The following is a 20,717-nucleotide window of genomic DNA, read 5'->3' as shown; positions in this document are numbered from 1 at the left end:
GTGGAAAGTCAACATGGTATTAGAGTGTGTCTGAGCTACATTGGAAGTCAATGAATCAGAGTTGTGCACAACGAAGTATAACTTAAGAGGGACTTGGTCACATTGTAGGTGGCAATGTCGAAGTTGCAGGCAGGAGTAGGTCACTCGCACTACCCGGACCTTCTGCTACTCAAGTCGTTTTGCCTATTGTTGCTTTCGAAATGATCCTCCCGGCCTCTTGGAAATTTTCCCAGCCTCTTGCAACTAAATCCACCTCCAGCTCAGTGAAATCAAACTGCCCTCTTGAGGCTCTGCGTAGCCTCTTAGAGAAATATTACGGCCTCCTCTCTTAACTCTTCCGGATCTAGAAACTCCTCTGGAAATCTATTGTTATGCCCTTCTGCCACCTGCTACTTAATCACTAACTCAATCTCATTGTTGAATCACCCACTACTAGAAAATCGAAGTGCCTTGATCACTGAGTATCTACCTTGGTGTATTCTCCATCTACCCATTGATCTCTTCTTATAATCTCCGGTTGAGATTTCAATGGCCACAATTAAATCTTAGTCAATGGTTGTGATCTTCTCTAAGTTTCTCACATTTCTCAATTAATTCCTATTAATTAACTAGTTTTCCTAAGTTAAACTTAGGAAAATTTTAAATGATGGTCAATTAATTTAATTGAGATATCTCTAGGTGGAATTTCCAGAAACGATTTCTGGATTTTGGAAAACTCATGTGTTTTAGCCTTTCCACAAAATTTGAGACTAGAACACCATCTGATGCTACATAAATTAACATGAATTGACAACAATTTTTTTTAAAAGCAATATTTTGCAAAATTTGTATTTGAGATATTACACAATGAATGATTATATGTGAAATTTATTGTTGTAGATATATTCTAGACAAAGAAATTGTCTAGATTTGTTTTTAAGTCATCGGTCTTAAGATTATCAAGTAATCAACGTTTGCAAGGAGAGAACAACCCATTTGTGAATTCATTTAAGAGCAAAATAGGAGCGGATCAGCATGTCTAAAATTATAGTAACCCAAACAACAAAGCACTAAAGTAGTTACAAGTGTTTTAACATGATACAGTGGGTTGTTGCTGAATCTATGGGCTGAAACTGTGTATAGCAACAATGAATAATCAAGATGTCCGACAATAACATGTATCAAATATGTGTGAACGTTGAAGGTTAATTTATAGTTATAATCCATGCACAAATTTATTCACATATCATATGTCCAACAATAACATGTATCAAATACGTGTGAATGTTGAAGGTTAATTTATAGCTATATTCCATGCACATATTTATTCACATATTATATTTTGCATCAAAAGAAATTGATGAAGTGTTAAAAACCTGATCCACAGATTTCGAAACAAAAAGAGCTGAAAAATGTTTGGTCGTTTCGCTTAAAGACCAATTCATTCTATCATCAAGGGAATTGATTTGTTGTATTGGTTGGTGGAATTATATGTATTCTAATTTCAACATTTAATTATTAAATCTGAGATTGTAAGACTTAGAGATGCAAGCACAAGAAATGCAGGATTAGGGCCTATTCTAGCTTATGCTAACAACTAAAACTATAAAGAACTATTCACTAAGGATTAGCACTTGTCACTGGACTATAGGATTCTAATGCTTATCATGTTTTGAACCGCAATCTTTCATTAACAATGTTCATGTGCTTTCATATATGTAGCTTATTAGGTCTTGAGACTTCAGTGGCTTTAATCCTTTAGTGATGAAAACTTATTAAACATGCTGCAAAAAAGTAAATGCCGACAACTATAAGCAAAAGCGTACTAGACAAGTAAAGAAAGCAAGGCAATAAACTACAAGAAATGCATTGACAAACTATCGAAAATAAATGTTGGGCAGGCTTAGAGATATATTGTAGGTTCTTATTCGCTGTAGGAATCTTTTACCAAGTAGCTGCAGTGTTCCAATCAATTAAAGAATCCTAAACTGCAAATTTTATATTTCTTTAATATTTTATTCTAGTACAAAACCTAGTATTGAATTAAGTATAGAAAGGTTGGAATTTGAAATTATGAATAAGTACCAACATAAAATACAAAAAATTTGTAAATTGAAATTCTGAATATTAAAACATGTTAAGAAACCAATTTAAATTTTTTTAACTCTTAAACCTAAGAAAACTCATTTTGAATTTGATCATTCTACTCAACAAATCTAAAAATAGAGCAATCAATCTAATACTATGTGAAATACAAATCTAATGAAAATCGAAAAGAAACGTCAAATGAAATATGCAATCAAATGGAATTCACTTCTTAAACCTAAAGAGAAGTAATAAACGCTAAATTGAAAGCATGAAAGTGAATAGATCTAAGTTTTATCTAACATAAATTCATTGCAAAATAAAACTAAATTGCTAGATGTAAAACTAATCTACAAAACACATGAAGCATATCAACACTTATCCACATTGAAGGGCCCTTCCCACGAGGTTAGTGTTGCAAAGAAAATCTCAAATCAAGCTAAGAAAATCTACCACAATTCAAAAACTATCAATTCTTTATTGAAATCAAAAATCTCTGTTATAAATCAGGTCTCTAAATTTCTCCAAAAACTAATCATTAATCTTCTCTATTACAATAATGAACAACCCTCTTTCCTCTACCCTTTGAGGCTTTATTTATACATAAATCGATTGAGGAAGGATAATATCTAATACCATAAAGTCAGAAAACGAATTTACAACTTTAGAGGAAAATCTCATAATTCTGATTTTTGGGCAATTTTATACAAATTGGTGTTAAAGAACCAACCATTTCTTCTCGACCATTATGTATTTTGGGGCGTTGTTTCAACTTTCTATGGAGCCTAAATTGTTATATTTTAAACAAAAACCTCTCTTGTAATTTTCTGATTCAATTCCATAGCCTCGTAAATCATGCCCAAAGATGATTGTTTAGACTTTTTTGTCAATCTGGATTTTCCAGAAATTTTGTACAAAACTACTTCAAAGAACCAGTTGTAACTTTCAAACCATATTTAATATTTGGAAACGGTTTGAGATACAATTAAATGGTTATGTTTTCCAGATTCGAGATTTGTCATCATAGGCACGGAAATAGAGGTATAAAATCGCAGTTTCAAGACCGTTACATATTTTTTGTTGTAACTTAAATAATTTGCTAGGATCCCACGTGTGAGATGGGTATATTCCAAATCTTGTACCAGCATATTAGGTCCATGTGGCACCTACATTAGGGGAGTTTTGAAGTCTAAAATGGGTTTCTTAAGGAAATTAAAATAATAGTGGAAATAATAAAATAAAATTATATGACATCATCAAATTTTAGAGGTAAAAAAGAAAAAAACTATTTTTTCAGCTTGTATTTTCAATTTATCTCCCTATGGGTTTACTCAAATTTCGAGCGGAAATACTTGTTGGATGCATAATTTGATTCCTCATCCAAGGAGTACTCATATTACATATTTTTTATAGACCCTGCTACACGAAAAATGAGAAATACATGAAAAAGTAATTGCAATCACGTTTTTCATGTATTTATTTTTTTTGTGTAGAAGGATCCATTGAAAGTATGCAACGTGGCTACTCTTTGGATGAGGAATTAAATTTTATATCCAACGACTATTCCTGCTTGAAATTCGAGTAAAACCTGAGAGAGATAAGTTGAAAATACAAGTTGAAAAAGTAGTTTTATTATTTTATTATGTTTTAATCTTTTTACTTTTTTACTCCAAAATGGTGAATCATCCCCCATTGTTGACATCATCATCTTGAATCCTATTGGTTCTTATAAAGTTTATTTTGTTTTTACATTTTTTTTAAGAGATCCATTTTAGACCTCAAAAATCCCTTAATGAATTTACCATGCTAGCGAAAATAAAAACATGTTTTATAATTTTGAATTTCTTTCCATCCGTAAATGCAAAATTAAATACCGAACCGCTGAACTGATACAAAGATAGAAATTTTTGTAGTGGAACATGTTTCTTGGCCACATAACCACATTAGTGAGTTGTCATTGATAAAACCATATTAAAAACTCATTTAATCATTAAAAATACAGAAAATTGTTGATAATTATTAATTAACCACAAGGTAATATGAATGCATTTAGTGAAAATTGGTAATATAATAGTTATGTAATATGTTATAAATGTATGAATATGGCTTGTAAATGAAAGGTTTAGATAGCCAATATAATAACATATCTAGGGCCCAACACAGTGATAACATGTATCAAATACGTGTGAACATTGAAGGTTAATTTATAGCTATATTCCATGCACATATTTATTCATATATCATATTTTGCATCAAAAGAAATTGACCAAGTGTTAAAAACCTGATCCACAGATTTTGAAACAAAAAAAAGCTGAAAAATGCTTGGTCGTTTCACTTAAAGACCAATTCATTCCATCACCAAGGGAATTGATTTGTTATATTAAGATGTTAGAAAGAGAAATATATAACAAAAGTTAATGCAAGTATGAAGTTTGGACCAAGTTGTTGAGTCTCCTCAAGAAAGTACAAGTGAAAAAAAAACTCAAAGGACCATTATGCCATCACCAAATTGACCATGCATGCCGATTTTTTGAAAGGAAACCTTTAAATTAGTGAGTTTTTACTATTTTTAGAGGATATAGGTGCAGATCTCCATGTAAAAAAGTAGCAAGAAAACTATTAGATTCACATCTCTATACCATCCCCAAACCCCCCCGGGTGCTCCACAACATGCCCAAGAGGTGAACGCTCCACTATTTTGATTGTCTATCTTTCCAAATATCATCGTAAGAGTACAAGCAAGGGTGCTCCATTACAAGAGTCAGATATCATGCTACCACTAAACACTAGCTCAATCTCCCTACGGTGCTCCAAAATGTGACAAAAAGAACAGCACTCTAGAAAAAGGTTGTCTAATGTGCTGAGCATCATCATGAAAGTATAATAGACATGAAAAATACTAAAGTATATTGTCTTCATCACTCATGTCAATATGAGGGGTAACATCCAGACCTGGTAACATATTGCAATACTGGCATTATATGTAACAAGCAAATATTCCACTCAAATGCAATATTGTAATTGCCAAGAGAACCAAAGAGTAAAATAACTTTTTTCTTTCGGACACATGCATATCAAGTAATAACCTTACAGAGAAAATAGATTTGGGGTAACTAGGAATGATATAATGATCAGTCATAATTTCTCTGTTTTCGCTACAGCTGCAACGAGTAGTATGAGAACAAAGTGATCAAAGAAATAGTACTGTAGTAACAATTTCTTGCACTGTCCCATTGGCATTGACTGTGAAGAGTGTTTTTAAACTTGAAAAATATTCAGGAAAGAATGTCCTAGTTATTTCCTAATGCTTTTACATAAATGCATTCTATTTGAAGGTGTTTTATGGGTATGCAAGAGATGTTTTAAAAGATGAAGGTGGGTCTTCATAGACAAAATTGCTTATGGTCACATGCAAAGTCTTTGGTGGTGCCCGTTTGAGGTGTTAAAAAAAATGGGACAGTTCTTTTTAATTTTTATTATTATTGATATTTCATGCTTCTAAATTCAAAATTGATCTTTTCCTTTTACTATCGAGAGTTGCAGTTCACTATTTTTCATGATGCTTCCTTGCTTCTGCAGTCAAATGGAAGCAAATTTTATTTTTCATACTTTGAAGGAAAATGTAATATTGGGAAGGGATGCATTTATGTGTATGAAGTTGCAAATCTGAATTTAATGTTAGCTGGCACAGTCTATCTTGATTATGGCGAAGCCGGATTGAGCAAGGGCGCGCTTGCGGGAATTTTGATAGGGACCATTTTCGGCACAGCTGTTGTTTCTTCAATTATTCTGCTGATGATTTTGAAGCGGCGGGCAAAATACACAAAAACTGCTTCCAGAAAGAAATTACTTGGTAGGTTAGCTGCCCCACCTCTCTCATGTGCAGGCACATGGATAAAGATGAGTATCTATATAGCGCTGGCACATGTCATACAAGCCCAGAATTGCAATCAATTTGTAAACTTGTCTCTGCTATAGAAATGTCTGAGTTATACCCCAAGCAACATTGAAGTGATCAGCATACGTAACTAGCATGTCTTCCTAATTGTTTACCCTAGACCAAATAATTTGATTATCTCACGCTTTCCCTTTTTCAGTTATAATTACATACTTTCTCATAAAGTTTGCTTGTCGTTTTCATCTAATCCATTTTTCGTATTCCTAAATTGAGAAGATGTTATCTAGAATGAAACGGTTTCTAACAGACATGCGAAATTTGAACCTAGCCAGTTTACCTTCCTAGATTTGACGCCAATGTATGGTTATTTATTCCTATGACAGCTAAAAAACGAGTCAAAGTAGCGGCTGTCAAAGATTTTAAATATAAAGAGATCGCATTGGCTACGAATAATTTCAGTGACTCCATGGAAATTGGACAAGGTGGCTACGGTAAAGTTTACAAAGGCCATTTTGATGGTATGGTAGTAGCTATAAAGCGTGCTCGGGGAGGATCTTTGCAAGGAGAAAGAGAATTCTCCACTGAAATAGAGCTGTTATCTCGATTGCATCATCGGAACCTTGTTTCACTTGTGGGCTACTGTGATGATCATGGCGAGCAGGTACACCGATTGCGCTTCTTGGACGGTTATGTTTGTTTCATTTTATTTGAAAAACGAGTAGAAATACAATATAGAGCAGAATTTAGGTTTGTCTTACAAACCATATTCTAGTATGTTATATTTGTTAGTTGTGATGAGAATTGAACGGATTGTATGGTACTTCAATGTGATTTGCAAGCAATTTTTTTCCCATGTTATATTTGGAAGTTGGGAAAAATCGAATACCTTTTTTATTATAATGAACAATGGCATGAACAGAACTCATAACATTGTAACGCAAGGATTCTAATTAGTGTTCCATTCATGAATCACAAGGTAGATCAATGCTTTATGGACCTTGTGCATTCGTTATATCGATAATACAGGAAAATATGTTTGGAAAAAATAATTGGTATCATCGTAATTTCTTAGACATATAAGAAACCATTTTATCCCATGCACAAGTACATAAATTATACATGTCATAAGACAAGCAATATGGCCAGTTTGCAATATGAGAGACAATTTCAGCAATAATGTGAGTACTTTCTATTCTCTAGAAAACATAAAGAAAACCTTAGGAAAAATACTAAAATCTTTTAGTATGCTTCCAATGAGATATAGACAATTGGTAGTGTAATATTCTTAAGGAAAAGTTAACAGTAAATATGCAAAGCAAAATAGACAAAAACGCTATGAAACAAAAGCAAACAATTAGACCACGAATTTGCATCTAAAACTATGTTGCGTACTCATTTTATTGATGGAAAGAGGCGGACAAGGTGTTGGAATGAGTGCACCTAGGCACATAGAGAATACAGAGGATTATAAGAAGAATTCAATGGGCACTTGGAGTATAATCTTGGCCGTTGGAGTCCTAACAGAGGATTATAAGAAGAATTGAATGGGCACTTGGAGAATACACCAGAGACGCTTGTGGAGTTCGATTTCTAGAGAGCAGCAACAGGTTCTAGAGAGCTAGAGATCGAAGTAGAGACAGTGAGGGGCAAGGACAGTGATCTGGAGGAAGTTTTCCAGATCTAGAGAGGCAACGACAAGTGACATAAGTGATCCATGCAAAAGCAGTGCAAGGACCGTGCAATAGTTGAGGCATAGCAGTTCAATTTAGCTGAGGAGGAAGTCGATTCATCTTCCAAAGGCCGAGAAATTCTTCCAGAAGGCTGAAGAGTCACTTCCAGCAACAGAGACAGACTGGACGGCTTGCTCAGAGGCAGATTCGAGCCACACATGTGAGAAGCAACATAGAGATTGCGGAGAGGTCTTATGCTAGGGTTTGGATGACCAAATTTTTTGAAGGAGCCAATGTTGGGATTGCTTATGGGGTGAGAGAATTTTCTCTCTAATTATTTTCGTCAGATACTTGCTGATTGGATTACCAGTTGGGAATCCATAGATTGTACTCAAAATTTCACTACTGCATAAAAATAAAATTCTCGTTGCTGCACTGATTTTTCCAAGTTGGGTTTTTTCGGGGACAATTGTCCAAAAATAACAATGTCATTTTTATGTGGATGTGTGCTAGTATTTCTTCAATTTTCAACGCTATTTTCTTCCACAGTTTATTTGTGAAAATCACATTGTGAATTATTTGGTATTTGTCATAGTAGACAACAAATAAATTGTTAAATAAATTAACAATTAGAAAAATAATTTCTAGTTGCTGTGATAGATGAGATTTTCACATGGTATCAGAGCGTGAGTGATCGGCTGGGAAGCTCAAAAGCAGAAGAGGGAATTTCATTTTTCAGGAAAAACAAGTTGAAATTCCTAGAGGTTACGTAGTTTATTGACAGGTAAGCCAAATTGTCGTGGCAGAAAATTCAATTTTCAGTTGCAGGGTTGGATAAAAGTTGAGTTGCCAGAGATAATGATACCAGTAGTTAGAGGGAGCATCAACAACTAATATTTTCGCTGAGAAAATTTCTGGTTGGACACAAAGGGTTTTACAGTTGCAGAATTAGCGTTGGGTGGAAGAGAAAGGCACACATAACCGAGGGAAAATTTCTCTCAAAAAGGTTTCTAGTCAAGAAATATGATTTTTCAGTTGCAGATTGTCAATAGGAGTTAGTAGATCTGCGCATTCGCGAAAGGAGTGCAAGTAGCAGAGGGAAAGAGGGAGTTTTCGAGAGATTCAAAGATGGCCACATATGGGCTTAGAGATTATGATTGGTTGGAGGGAGTCTCCAACTATGTCATTTGGAAGGCTAGGATGTCCTATAGTAGTGGCAGTTCCCTAGGATGCAGATGAACACAAGTAATACAGGAAAGAGATGGTGAGGGCAAAGCGATTGATCCTGGATGGAGTCTAAGATCATATAGTATCACATCTGGTAGATAAAAACACAACCAGAGAGATGTGGGTAGCTCTCTCCACATTATATCAAAGTACTTTTGAGCAACAGAAGATGTTCTTGGAAGAGAAGCTCAGATGCATCAAGATGCAGAAGGGAGAAGGCATTATTGGGGTAAAGTGATTGCCTGTCATTTAATTTGTCAACCCGGGGGTTTCGTAAACTTGTGAAGCATGCATGCACTATATGTGTTATAAATTGTCTTTCAGTTTAGATCAATCTAACTACAAAATAACGAAAACCAATTCATCTAATCTATGAAATCAAATAATGAAAATGAAATTCAACTAACCTGTGAAATAAAAAACAACTAATTTATGTTTAGTTACTCCAACATTCAATTATGAAGTGTTACCTTCTTGAGATGATGTATAAGCAACTATTTATTCTTTAACTTCTAATGTCCTAGAAAAGCAAGTAAAGTGTGCAGAAAATAACTCAATAATTGCATGTGTTAAATATTCAACCATTCAATCTTGAAATATGATTAAATCAATTTCTTAGAATGATCTTTAGGAATATCAGTTAATGCAATTAAATGAGGATCTTAAAAACAAATATAAAAGCACGAAAAAGTAAAGCTCAATGATTACATAGGTTGAACATTCAATCACCCAATTTGAAGTCACCTTCTTGTCCTGATCCTTTATTCAATTATACAATGAATTGATAGTTTGATCTAAGAAAGTAAATAACAGAACATGAAAGGAAACTAAATAACTATGAGCCCTTGCCTTAAACTTAATCCAATTAGAAAATACATAAATCTTCCCTATTGAAATATTTTTAGAAAAGCAAATATTATACAGTCATTCTAAAACTAATACTAAGAAAACAAATGAACTTTAATCTATAAAAGCAATTAAATCTCACAATCATTAGATGGTCATTCTAATGGTTTATGAGGATGGCAAGTGAAGAAGCTCCATATGCAAGAAAAAATAAATCTTCAAATCTCCAAGTATAAGCTCCAAATTCTCTATTAAAAACATAAGCATTTCTCCAACTTTACACATGCCTTTCAAAGGAGAAGGTTCTCCTATTTATACAAAAACATAAGAAGCTACCCTATTTAATGAAGATCCACTAAAATTTCATATAGTTACAACCAAATAGCTCATAATGAGACACACATCCCGTAAGTGTCTCATAGAATTCTAATCCAAATAAGAAATGATGAGACACCTCATAGAGTTACAATCCAAATACAACACATATCCTTCTTTGACCTTTACCCAAATCTCCTTTGAAGAGAATTCGAATTTGAGCATTGGAGGCCACATAAGGGTGCCTTGGAAGCTTCCAAATGACCTACACATGTCATGAAACTCAAGCCACATATATAGATAGATGAAACCATGTTAAATTTCTATTTTTTAATCATAAATTCACTTTAAACATATAAAATAAATAACTTTGGTAAATAAGGATCCTAACCCATATATTTATGAAAATGATGGCTAATGAAAGGTTATATGGTTATGGAGTTGCGACATGTGAGTGAAATGGTAGCGATAAAGGTGAATGTGAATGTCATTTTGAAGACATTTTGGAGGCCCAACATACCCCCCAACTAGAGTGATTGCATGTCCTCATGCAAATATTGCATTAATTCCTTTGATTTTCTCGCAACGTCTTTGCTTTTGAATAAGCTTGGCTTATATCATATGTCCTTAAATTTTTCATTTGACAATTTTATTTATTTATGCAGAGTATTCCTTGTCATATATTGAATTACAACATGTTTGGTTGGTTCTTGTGTTTCAACCAAATTCTAATTGGTATTGGTTCTTGTGTTTTAATACCTTGTTTCTTTTTGTTACAGCAAGATTCATTGAACATATTTAAGAATGCATCTTTAAAATCACCCATATAGTGTGCTCATAATTTAGGCATTATTTGCAAATCATATAACTTTTTGAACCATAATGCAATCATAATTGATTAAGACAAGTATGTTAGGATGAAATGAAATTGTGTGATAGTGTATGATATATGAATATGAAATGGTGTCCCTTCCCCCCAACTAAAGATATGACGATGTGAAAGAAGAAGCGAGGAATTTCCCAAAGTTACAATTTTAGTATTTTAAGGAATTGCATGACTAAAAATTAGAAAACCACATACCTTCACTTACCTTCAATGTGCATGAGTTATGGAAATTGAAGAGTGTGGTTGCTTTTGGATCATGGAATGAAATGTAGAATTTATTTGCTTCTTGATTGCATAAATGGTGGATGAGATTGTGAAGTGGATTCTTTATTTCTGCTGCTAAATTTGTTATATCTGCTGCAAAATGCTGAAATGATATAGTCTTCAATCGTTATAAAACCGATGGTACAACTCTAGTCATGCGAATAAATGTGTCGGTGTCGAGCATGAAGAGAGGCCATTGGATTACTGACCATTGGTGAATGTCGTTAACCAATGCGAGACAAAATCACCATTAATGTCAATGAGTGCCAAGGTACCTAAGTACATCCTGCGAAGGGCGAATAAATGAGCTGATGTCGAGCCACTTGCAAGATCCAATGATCAAGGGACATTGATGTATTCCCATGATTGTTGGCGAGAGAGCCTGCCATTAAGGCATACAAGCATCAAGGTACAAATGAGGACTCTAGCCTTGGACCTAGATAATGTGTCGATGTTGATAGGCCAAGACTTGTTAGAAGGAAGGTCTTAAGGAATTCTCCATCATCTAACGTGAGCATGAAACAGTGATTTTGAAAGACTATGAATGGAAAATTTTGCAATGGATCAAGGTTTATTTAATGGAAAGGAAAATGGCAAGTGAATGGAAAGTAAAAGGACAAATTAACACGTAAGCGAGTTGAATGTCTTTATGAAAATGAGTTATGAGTTAGTGAAAGCAAGGCAGGAAAATATGAGATGAGGATTTTATTTACTGACTAAGTGAAATGCAATGCGACTGTAAAGGAAATGAGATGAAGGTTTTATTAACTAAAGGAGTATGGATGCAATGGAAAAACTAGCATATGAAAGGCTTGCAATTGTTGGATCTGATATGCATTAGCATGTGCTCATGCATTGATGTTTCATCTCTGTTGCATACATGCCTCAAGGTACAAATGAAGACTCTAGCCTTGGACCTAGATAATGTGTCGATGTCTATAGGCCAAGGCTTGTTAGAAGGAAGGCCTTAAGGAATTCTCCATCATCTAACGCGAGCATGAAACAGTGATTTTGAAAGACTATGAATGGAAAATTTTGCAGTGGATCAAGGTTTATTTAACGGAAAGGAAAATGGCAAGTGAATGGAAAGTAAAAGGACAAATTAACACGTAAGCGAGTTGAATGTCTTTATGAAAATGAGTTATGAGTTAGTGAAAGCAAGGCAGGAAAATATGAGATGAGAATTTTATTGACTGACTAAGTGAAATGCAATGCGACTGTAAAGGAAATGAGATGAAGGTTTTATTGACTAAAGGAGTATGGATGCAATGGAAAAACTAACATCTGAAAGGCTTGCAATTGCTGGATCTGATATGCATTAGTATGTGCTCATGCATTGATATTTCATCTTTGTTGCTGCTCTGATTATTTTCTTGTGAAATAAATGTAGTCTTTGAGAGACGTTATTTGCTTATAGTCATTTGTTCTTCCTCCCAGAACCTGCAAAAACTACTACTTCTTCTCCAATGGATTGTAAGGTTATCAAAATAGAGAGGTGATCAATTTTTCTGTTAATGACATTTACATAAAAAAAAGAATTGGTACTATTAAACGAGTTCATGAAAGAAAACCAAAAGAGTTTATACCTGTGTTGAAAGTAGTGCCTCAAGTTACCTATTGTTTATTTTCAACAATTTATTCATTCTTTACTGTTTCAAAAGATAATGTGTCGATGTCTATAGGCCAAGGCTTGTTAGAAGGAAGGCCTTAAGGAATTCTCCATCATCTAACGCGAGCATGAAACAGTGATTTTGAAAGACTATGAATGGAAAATTTTGCAGTGGATCAAGGTTTATTTAACGGAAAGGAAAATGGCAAGTGAATGGAAAGTAAAAGGACAAATTAACACGTAAGCGAGTTGAATGTCTTTATGAAAATGAGTTATGAGTTAGTGAAAGCAAGGCAGGAAAATATGAGATGAGAATTTTATTGACTGACTAAGTGAAATGCAATGCGACTGTAAAGGAAATGAGATGAAGGTTTTATTGACTAAAGGAGTATGGATGCAATGGAAAAACTAACATCTGAAAGGCTTGCAATTGCTGGATCTGATATGCATTAGTATGTGCTCATGCATTGATATTTCATCTTTGTTGCTGCTCTGATTATTTTCTTGTGAAATAAATGTAGTCTTTGAGAGACGTTATTTGCTTATAGTCATTTGTTCTTCCTCCCAGAACCTGCAAAAACTACTACTTCTTCTCCAATGGATTGTAAGGTTATCAAAATAGAGAGGTGATCAATTTTTCTGTTAATGACATTTACATAAAAAAAAGAATTGGTACTATTAAACGAGTTCATGAAAGAAAACCAAAAGAGTTTATACCTGTGTTGAAAGTAGTGCCTCAAGTTACCTATTGTTTATTTTCAACAATTTATTCATTCTTTACTGTTTCAAAATCTAATAATAGATTCCTCATTTTGTAGATCTTGTCGATATCTTTCCAACTACACTTGAATCATCGAATTTCGATGTCGTATGAAAAAGTTAGACTGTTTTGAAATTTTTATGAAACAGTTAAAATTGTCATGTAAAATGTGGCATGGGAACATAATGCTACAGTGAAAGATGATGTAAGCAGATGAAATGGCATGTTGATCATGAATTTTTGGTTAGAATGCACTGTTTGACAAATAAATCATTGAGTTAAATGCATAGTTGCAGAATTGTTTTCTAGTGGCAGAATGTGCACAGTTTCAATAGCTAAAATATTGTCGATCTTCTTTGGCTGTGCCATGGCATAAGATTTTTCATTTTGTGATGTCGTTGGCTTTTGTATCTGCAAGGCTCATGATCATATAAAAATAATTTATGAAAAAAATTCATGTCCACAAGATTCGATCCTGCCATCTACAAGATTCTTGTTAAGGCATTGTGGGTATCCGCAATCCTATAGATGAAGCACCCTATCATTTTTTTTTTGGTGCCAAAACTATTTTCCTCATGGAAAAAATATTTAAAATATTTACAATTAAAACTATATATAAAAGATGATGCTATAAAACAACATGAAAAAGAAAAAAAATATTTACAAAACCGTTTGTAATAATGACACCACCATGAAAAAAATTGAATTATAAAAATCAAACAGCGTGTGAGGTTTTTCTTTGAGGTTTGCTTGCAGCAGCGTTGATGGAGGAAGAAATGGCCAACGTTGATGTAATTGCCACGTGATTGAGTAGGCGAGAGTGGCGGATCTACCTCCTCTGGTGGTCTATGAAATTGATATCAGCTCCAGTGGCGGCTTCTGTACTAAAGAGAGGAGGAAATTAGTGATAAATGTGTGCACGTTTTGAACATCCGTGGCTTCGGTGGGATCTACTAACTGCGCAGTGGGTATGAATTAAATTGGATTCTACGTGCCATGTGGATCGAATGCTACAACAAAGTTTGTTTTTAATTTGAATTCTTCCCTCTTCAACGTGCCATGTTCAAACAATTCACAATGTATTAATTAGAAATTGTTTTTCCTCATGCAATCAACAAAATAGGGTCCCAAAGAATCTCATATTTCTCTCAAACAGTTGCGAAATTGAGAAAATTGTTTTTAGGTTATTTAATTCGCCCTATTCTGAGAAAAAACCCATGCCTCCGTTTTTTGAAATTTTTCTTGGTTTGCTCAGAAAACGCATTTTAAAATCATGTGTCAAAACAGTTATGTTTTCTGTGATGCTCCGACAACTAAAATCATTTGCTGTGGTTGGATTTGCAAGTTTTGATGTGAGGTTGAGCAGTCAGCTTATCATAACCTTTTTATTAATTTTGTTGGTGGTGAATGGATAAGAAGGCTTTTCCCAACATTCTTTCTCCTGGCTGAAACCGTTCACTGTGTATATATAAAAATCATGTATATAATTTATTTATTTATTTATTTATTTATTTTATTTATTTATTTATTTTCACGCGGGCAGCAAAATAGGGCTCTGAAGAACTGCAAAATTCTCTCAATTGGTTGCAAAATCCAGAAAATGGTTTTTGAGTTACCTAATTTCCCCTGTTCCAGAAAAAACCCACGTCTTAGATTTTTCTAATTCGCCCTGGTTTATTCAGAAAACACGTTTTAAAATCGTTTGTCAAAACAATTACGTTTTCTGGAAATGTTCTCGCAACCAAAATCAATTTTTGGTGGTTTTGATTTGCAGGTTTTGAAGGTTGGGCTTGTGGCTGCATAAATATCTTCCAACACAGGAAAAGGGAAGATCTAACTATATCAATTGTCCTATGGGCAATTTTGGGGGACTCGAAATCTTCCTCCATATCAATGCAAGTTGTTCAGTCATGGCATTACTTGAAAATGACTCTGGAAGAAGATTTGCAGAAGATAACCGATCCATATCGAATCAGAATGGAATCATTTGAACCTTTGATATGCCAGATATGCAGCATTTTTAAAGCCAGATCTAATTTTATTTCTTTTTATTCTTTTTTTTTAAATGAAGAATTTTGGATTTGGATTCCAAGCTAATGCCAAAATATTTTTTCCTTGTAGGTCGCATGAGAACCTAGATTGTCAATTTCTTTAGGAAAATAGAAAAAAAAATCTACATTTTCCTTATTAAAAAACATGAAGACAATTTTTTTTATGTTATTTTTTTTTATTGAAAATCCAAAATGATTTTTTTTATTATCAAAACATGATTATTTTTTATTGAAAATATTTTTGTGAGGTTAATGAAGAAGTGCAAGAAAATAAAAATTCTAAAAGATTTTAAAGTCTAAAAGCTTAAAAAAAATGCAATCAAGAACTCTAAAAAAAATGCAATCAAGCTTCATTTTATTTCCTAGTTTATCCTACTTGAAAGATTTTTTATTTTTATTTTTTATTTTTAAGTATATGAATGTTTCCAATGGAGCCATTTACGAATTAAACTTTCTAAAATGTTCATACCCAAATTTGCAAAATGTACCTGATTGTGCATGAGGACATGAGAAATCATTTTAACCTTTAGATTTTCCGCAAGGATCTCTTGAAGAATTGATGAATATTGTGGCTTAATTGCTTCTTGATACCATTCCTTAATGTAGTCTTTGGGCTGCATTCTAGATCCTTTGTCCACAAATGGTTAGTAAAAACGAAAACAAATAAAATACATTCTAAACTGGAAGTTAGTTCCTATGCACACTTCCCCGGCAACAACACCAAAATGGTGAGGCAAAGTGATTTCCTGTCATTTAATTTGTCAACCCGGGGGTTTCATAAACTTGTGAAGCATGTGTGCACTATATATACTAGAAATTGTTTTTCACTTTAGATCAATCTAACTACAAAATAACGAAAACCAATTCATCTAATCTATGAAATCAAATAATGAAAATAAAATTCAACTAATCTGTGAAATCAAAAACAACTAATGTATACTTAGTTACTCCAGCATTCAATTATGAAGTGTTACCTTCTTGAGATGATGTGTAAGCAACTATTGATACTTTAATTTCTAATGTCCTAGAAAAGCAAGTAAAGTGTGCAGAAAATAACTCAGTAATTGCATGTATTAAATATTCAACCATTCAATCTTGAAATATAATTAAATCAATTTCTTAGAATGATATTTAGGAATATCAGTTAATGCAATTAAAAGAGGATCTTAAAAGCAAATATAAAAGCACGAAAAAGTAAAGCTCAATGATTACATAAGTCGAACATTCAATCACCCAATTTCAAGTTACCTTCTTGGCTTGATCCTTTATTCAATTATACAATGAATTGATAGTTTGATCTAAGAAAGTAAATAACAGAACATGAAAGGAAACTAAATAACTATGAGCCATTGCTTCAAACTTAATCGAATTAGAAAATACATAAATCTTTCTTATTGAAATGTTTTTAGAAAAGTAAAGATTACACAGTCATTCTTAAACTAATACTAAGAAAGTAAACGAACTTTAATCTATAAAAGCAATTAAATCTCACAATCAATAGATGGCGATTCCAATAGTGTATGAGGATGACAAGTGAAGAAGCTCCATATGCAAGCAAAACTAAATCTTCAAATCTCCAAGTATAAGCTCCAAATTCTCTATAAAAAACATGAGCATTTCTCCAACTTTACGCACGTCTTTCAAAGGAGAAAGCTCTCCTATTTATACAAAAACATAAGAAGCTACCCTATTTAATGAAAATCCACTAAAATCTCATATAGTTACAACCAAATAGATCATAATGAGACACATATCCCCTAAGTGTCTCATAGAGTTCTAATCCAAATAAGAAATGATGAGACACCTCATAGAGTTACAATCCAAATAGGACACATATCCTTCTTTGACCTTTACCAAAATCTCCTTTGAAGGGAATTCGACTTTGAGCATTGGAGACCTCATAAGGGTGCCTTGGAAGCTTCCAAATGACCTACACATGTCATGAAACTCAAGCCACGTATATAGATACATGAAACCATGTTAATTTTCTAGTTTTTAATCATAAATTTACTTTAAACACATAAAATAAATAACTTTGATAAATAAGGATCCTAACCCATATATTTATGAAAATGGTGGCTAATGAAAGGTTATATGGTTATGGAGTTGCGACATGTAAGTGAAATGGTGGCGATAAAGGTGAAAGTGGATGTCATTTTGAAGACATTTTGGAGGCCCAACAAGCATAGATCCCTTCCTCACCAAGGCTTAGGAGGCCTAATATCGGCTTGCAGTTGTTGGGGCAGCGCCTCAACCATCAGAGCTAGTACGATTGGCACTAAACAATGTCTTGGAGGATTGGCAAGTCTTCATCCAAAGCATATTGGGCAAAGACACGCTACCTAGATGGGATAAGATATGGGCCAATATACAACAAGAGGAGATAAGGCGAGCTTTGCTTAAGAGCTCCATTGGTGGCAGCAGTAGCAATAGATCGAAGGGTGTGAAGGAAGAGGAGAATGTGGCCCTTGCATTGAAGGGTCCCAATCAAGGGCAAGGGGAGTAGAAAAAGAAGAATGACCTGTTGAAGCTCAAGTACTTCAGCTGTGGCGAGTTTCACTACTGTAGTACCCAATATCTTCTCAGGGAGAAGGACAAGCAGGGGAAGCAAGACCAGTGGGCAACATTTGTGGAAATAGACAAGCTTTCCTCTAGGATAGAGGAAGAGTTTGCTATGTTCGTAGATACACCTCCAAGAGTGAGGTGGGGTGATTTGGTGTTTTAGACACAGAAAGCAACAGAGATTTGGAAGGATCCTCGAGGGGTCCACCTCATGGATCATTACATGGCTAAGGGTGCCCACAATATTCAGTAGCAGGATGGATCAGTGGTAGTTGATGCAGTGAGTACCAGAGTTACAGTTGCAAACTAGTAGCAATCAGAGGCTGAGGAGTGCAGTGCAGTGTTGACAACAGAATAGATGGCTCGCAGATTCTTCAGTGACAGTGTAGATGCTAGTAGCAGTCAGAGACTTGGGATACAGATGCATCATATTGAACATAGTTGATTCGGTATTTCTAGTGCTTCTCAGTTGTAGTTGTTGCAACTGCAACAACAACAGGTGAGAGGGAGTTGCAATGAAGATGCAAAGTTGGAAGCAGTACAACAATGTCAACAGTAGCACAGATGCAACATCATAGTTGTGCATTAGTTGGTGTACAGAAGCATCCATACATCAACAACGTGACAGGAGGTGATACAGAGACAGTGTTGTGGCAGGATGTGCAACACTAGAGAGAATGTAGTCTTTGCTAAGAAGGAGTGTTAGTTTCTGTAGCATTAGATGTGTTCTAGCCAAGAAATTTGGTGGAGAGGCTAAAATACATGAGGTCTCAAAACCCAGAAACTGTTTATGGAAAGTCCACCTAGAAATGAATTAATTATATTATTAATCGATTTTTAAATATTTCCTAAGTCTAAACTTAGGGAATATGGTTAATTAATCATAATTAATTAAGTCAAGGTGAGAATAGTCTAGAAACTCACACAGATCGAATTCAAAATGATCTTATCCCTTGATTAAGATTTAATATTGGTCATTGGAATCCCAATATAGGATTATAAGAAGAAGTCGACGAGCACTTGGAGAATACACCATAGACACTTGTGGAGTTCGATTTCCTTGGAAGTTCGATTTCTAGAGAGCAACAACAATTGTCGGAGTGCCAAAGATCGAAGAAAATATAGTGAGGGGTAGGTACAATGATCCAAATGAAGTTTTCTAGATCCAAAGAGACAACAACAAGTGACATAAGTGATCCACGTAGAAGCAGCACAAGGACTATGCAGTAGTTGAAGTAGAACAATTCGCCTTAGTTGGGAAGGAAGTTGATTCAACCTCCAAAGGCCAGGAAAGTTTTCCAGACGGCCGGAGAGTCACTTCCAGCAATAGAGATAGACTAGACAACTTGTTCAGAGGCAAATTCGAGCCACATGTGTGAGAGGCAGCGCAAATGGCCTACACTAGGGTTTGGACAACCAATGTTTCTGAAAGAACCATTGTCATGATTACATGTGGGTGAGATATTTTTCTCTCTAATTATTTCTAAGAGATACTTGATTGGATTGCTAGTTGGGCATCCATATATTATACTCAAAATTTCACTGCTACATAATAATAAAACCCTCGTTGTTGCACTGTTTTTATGAGTTGGGTTTTTCTGGGGAAAATTGTCCAAAAATAACTATGTCATTTTTATGTGTGTGTGCGCTAGTATATTCTCAGTTTTGAGTGCTATTTTCTTCCGCAATTTATTTGTGAAAATCATAGTGTGAATTATTTGGTAATTTTCATAGAAGACAACAAATAAATTAACAATTTGAAAAATAAATTCCAGTTGCTATGATAGATGAAATTTTCACACCAAACTCCATCAAGGATCAACCGATTCACCTTGGCCATCTCTTTTCTAAAATTCTCTAGTTGCTGCAAGTGTGTAGGTTTCGCCACAACTCTTTTTGCATACATCTTCAAACCATGCTTATCTAGTAGAAATCACATCCTAGCCTTCCAAATAATGTAGCTGGATGCACCATCTAATCTCTCATGATCTCTAAGCGCTGCTGAGGCTATTTTTAGCAAAACTCACAACTGGGAAATAAATAGGAATCTCCTCCTCTCCTTGCTGCGCAACCTGCTCTGCAATTCACACTCCCTTCTAGAATGTACAGTATTTCCTACTATTCCTACCTCTGCAAGTGGAAATTTCATATTTCCTTCAAGGCTAAAAATGGAAACCTTCTGAAAAAACTCCTTTTGTGTGTGAAATTTCTCTTCCACCTGGTGTTAATTCTCTTATCAAAAAACTACTGTAAAAGAAAATGCGCCCTGATTAAGAATCTGCTCTGTGAAAATTTTGAGTTTCTCACATGCTGTCTATTATAATCACTTCCGGACAAATTCAAACTTTTTCGACCACTTGTTCCTAGAAATCGAACCTTTGTCTAGCAAATTGCACTACTTGGCTAAGCCCTCTGCAGACCTGGAAATCAAGTGTTTAGGCTCTGTCTGAATATGAACGATTTCCTCCTTCTGCCTTTGAGCTTCTTGTTTGATCAATTTTTCTCTGATACTATGTGAAAATTCTCTTGAAATGCAACAACTGGAATTAATTCTTCTAACTAATA

At 34.4% G+C, this 20,717-nt stretch overlaps 1 protein-coding gene across 3 annotated transcripts in view; it reads left to right on the top strand.

The window, feature by feature from the left end:
• Positions 1-20,717, top strand: part of LOC149194157 (putative LRR receptor-like serine/threonine-protein kinase At1g06840) — a 397,266-nt gene that overhangs the window by 339,915 nt on the left and 36,634 nt on the right. For all 3 annotated transcript variants that reach the window (XM_089405051.1, XM_089405050.1, XM_089405049.1), the window contains 2 exons: positions 5,756-5,917; positions 6,346-6,623. In XM_089405051.1, the coding sequence (XP_089261177.1) occupies positions 5,756-5,917; positions 6,346-6,623 (440 nt within the window). The remainder of the gene's footprint in view (positions 1-5,755; positions 5,918-6,345; positions 6,624-20,717) is intronic.

Source organism: Pinus tabuliformis, chromosome 2_2, assembly GCF_031772625.1.
Source record: "Pinus tabuliformis cultivar Carrire ecotype Pingquan chromosome 2_2, CPIR1, whole genome shotgun sequence".
Classification (NCBI taxonomy): domain Eukaryota; kingdom Viridiplantae; phylum Streptophyta; class Pinopsida; order Pinales; family Pinaceae; genus Pinus; species Pinus tabuliformis.
Note: the sequence above shows the minus strand (reverse complement) of the source record. Positions and strands in the feature narration are given on the sequence as shown.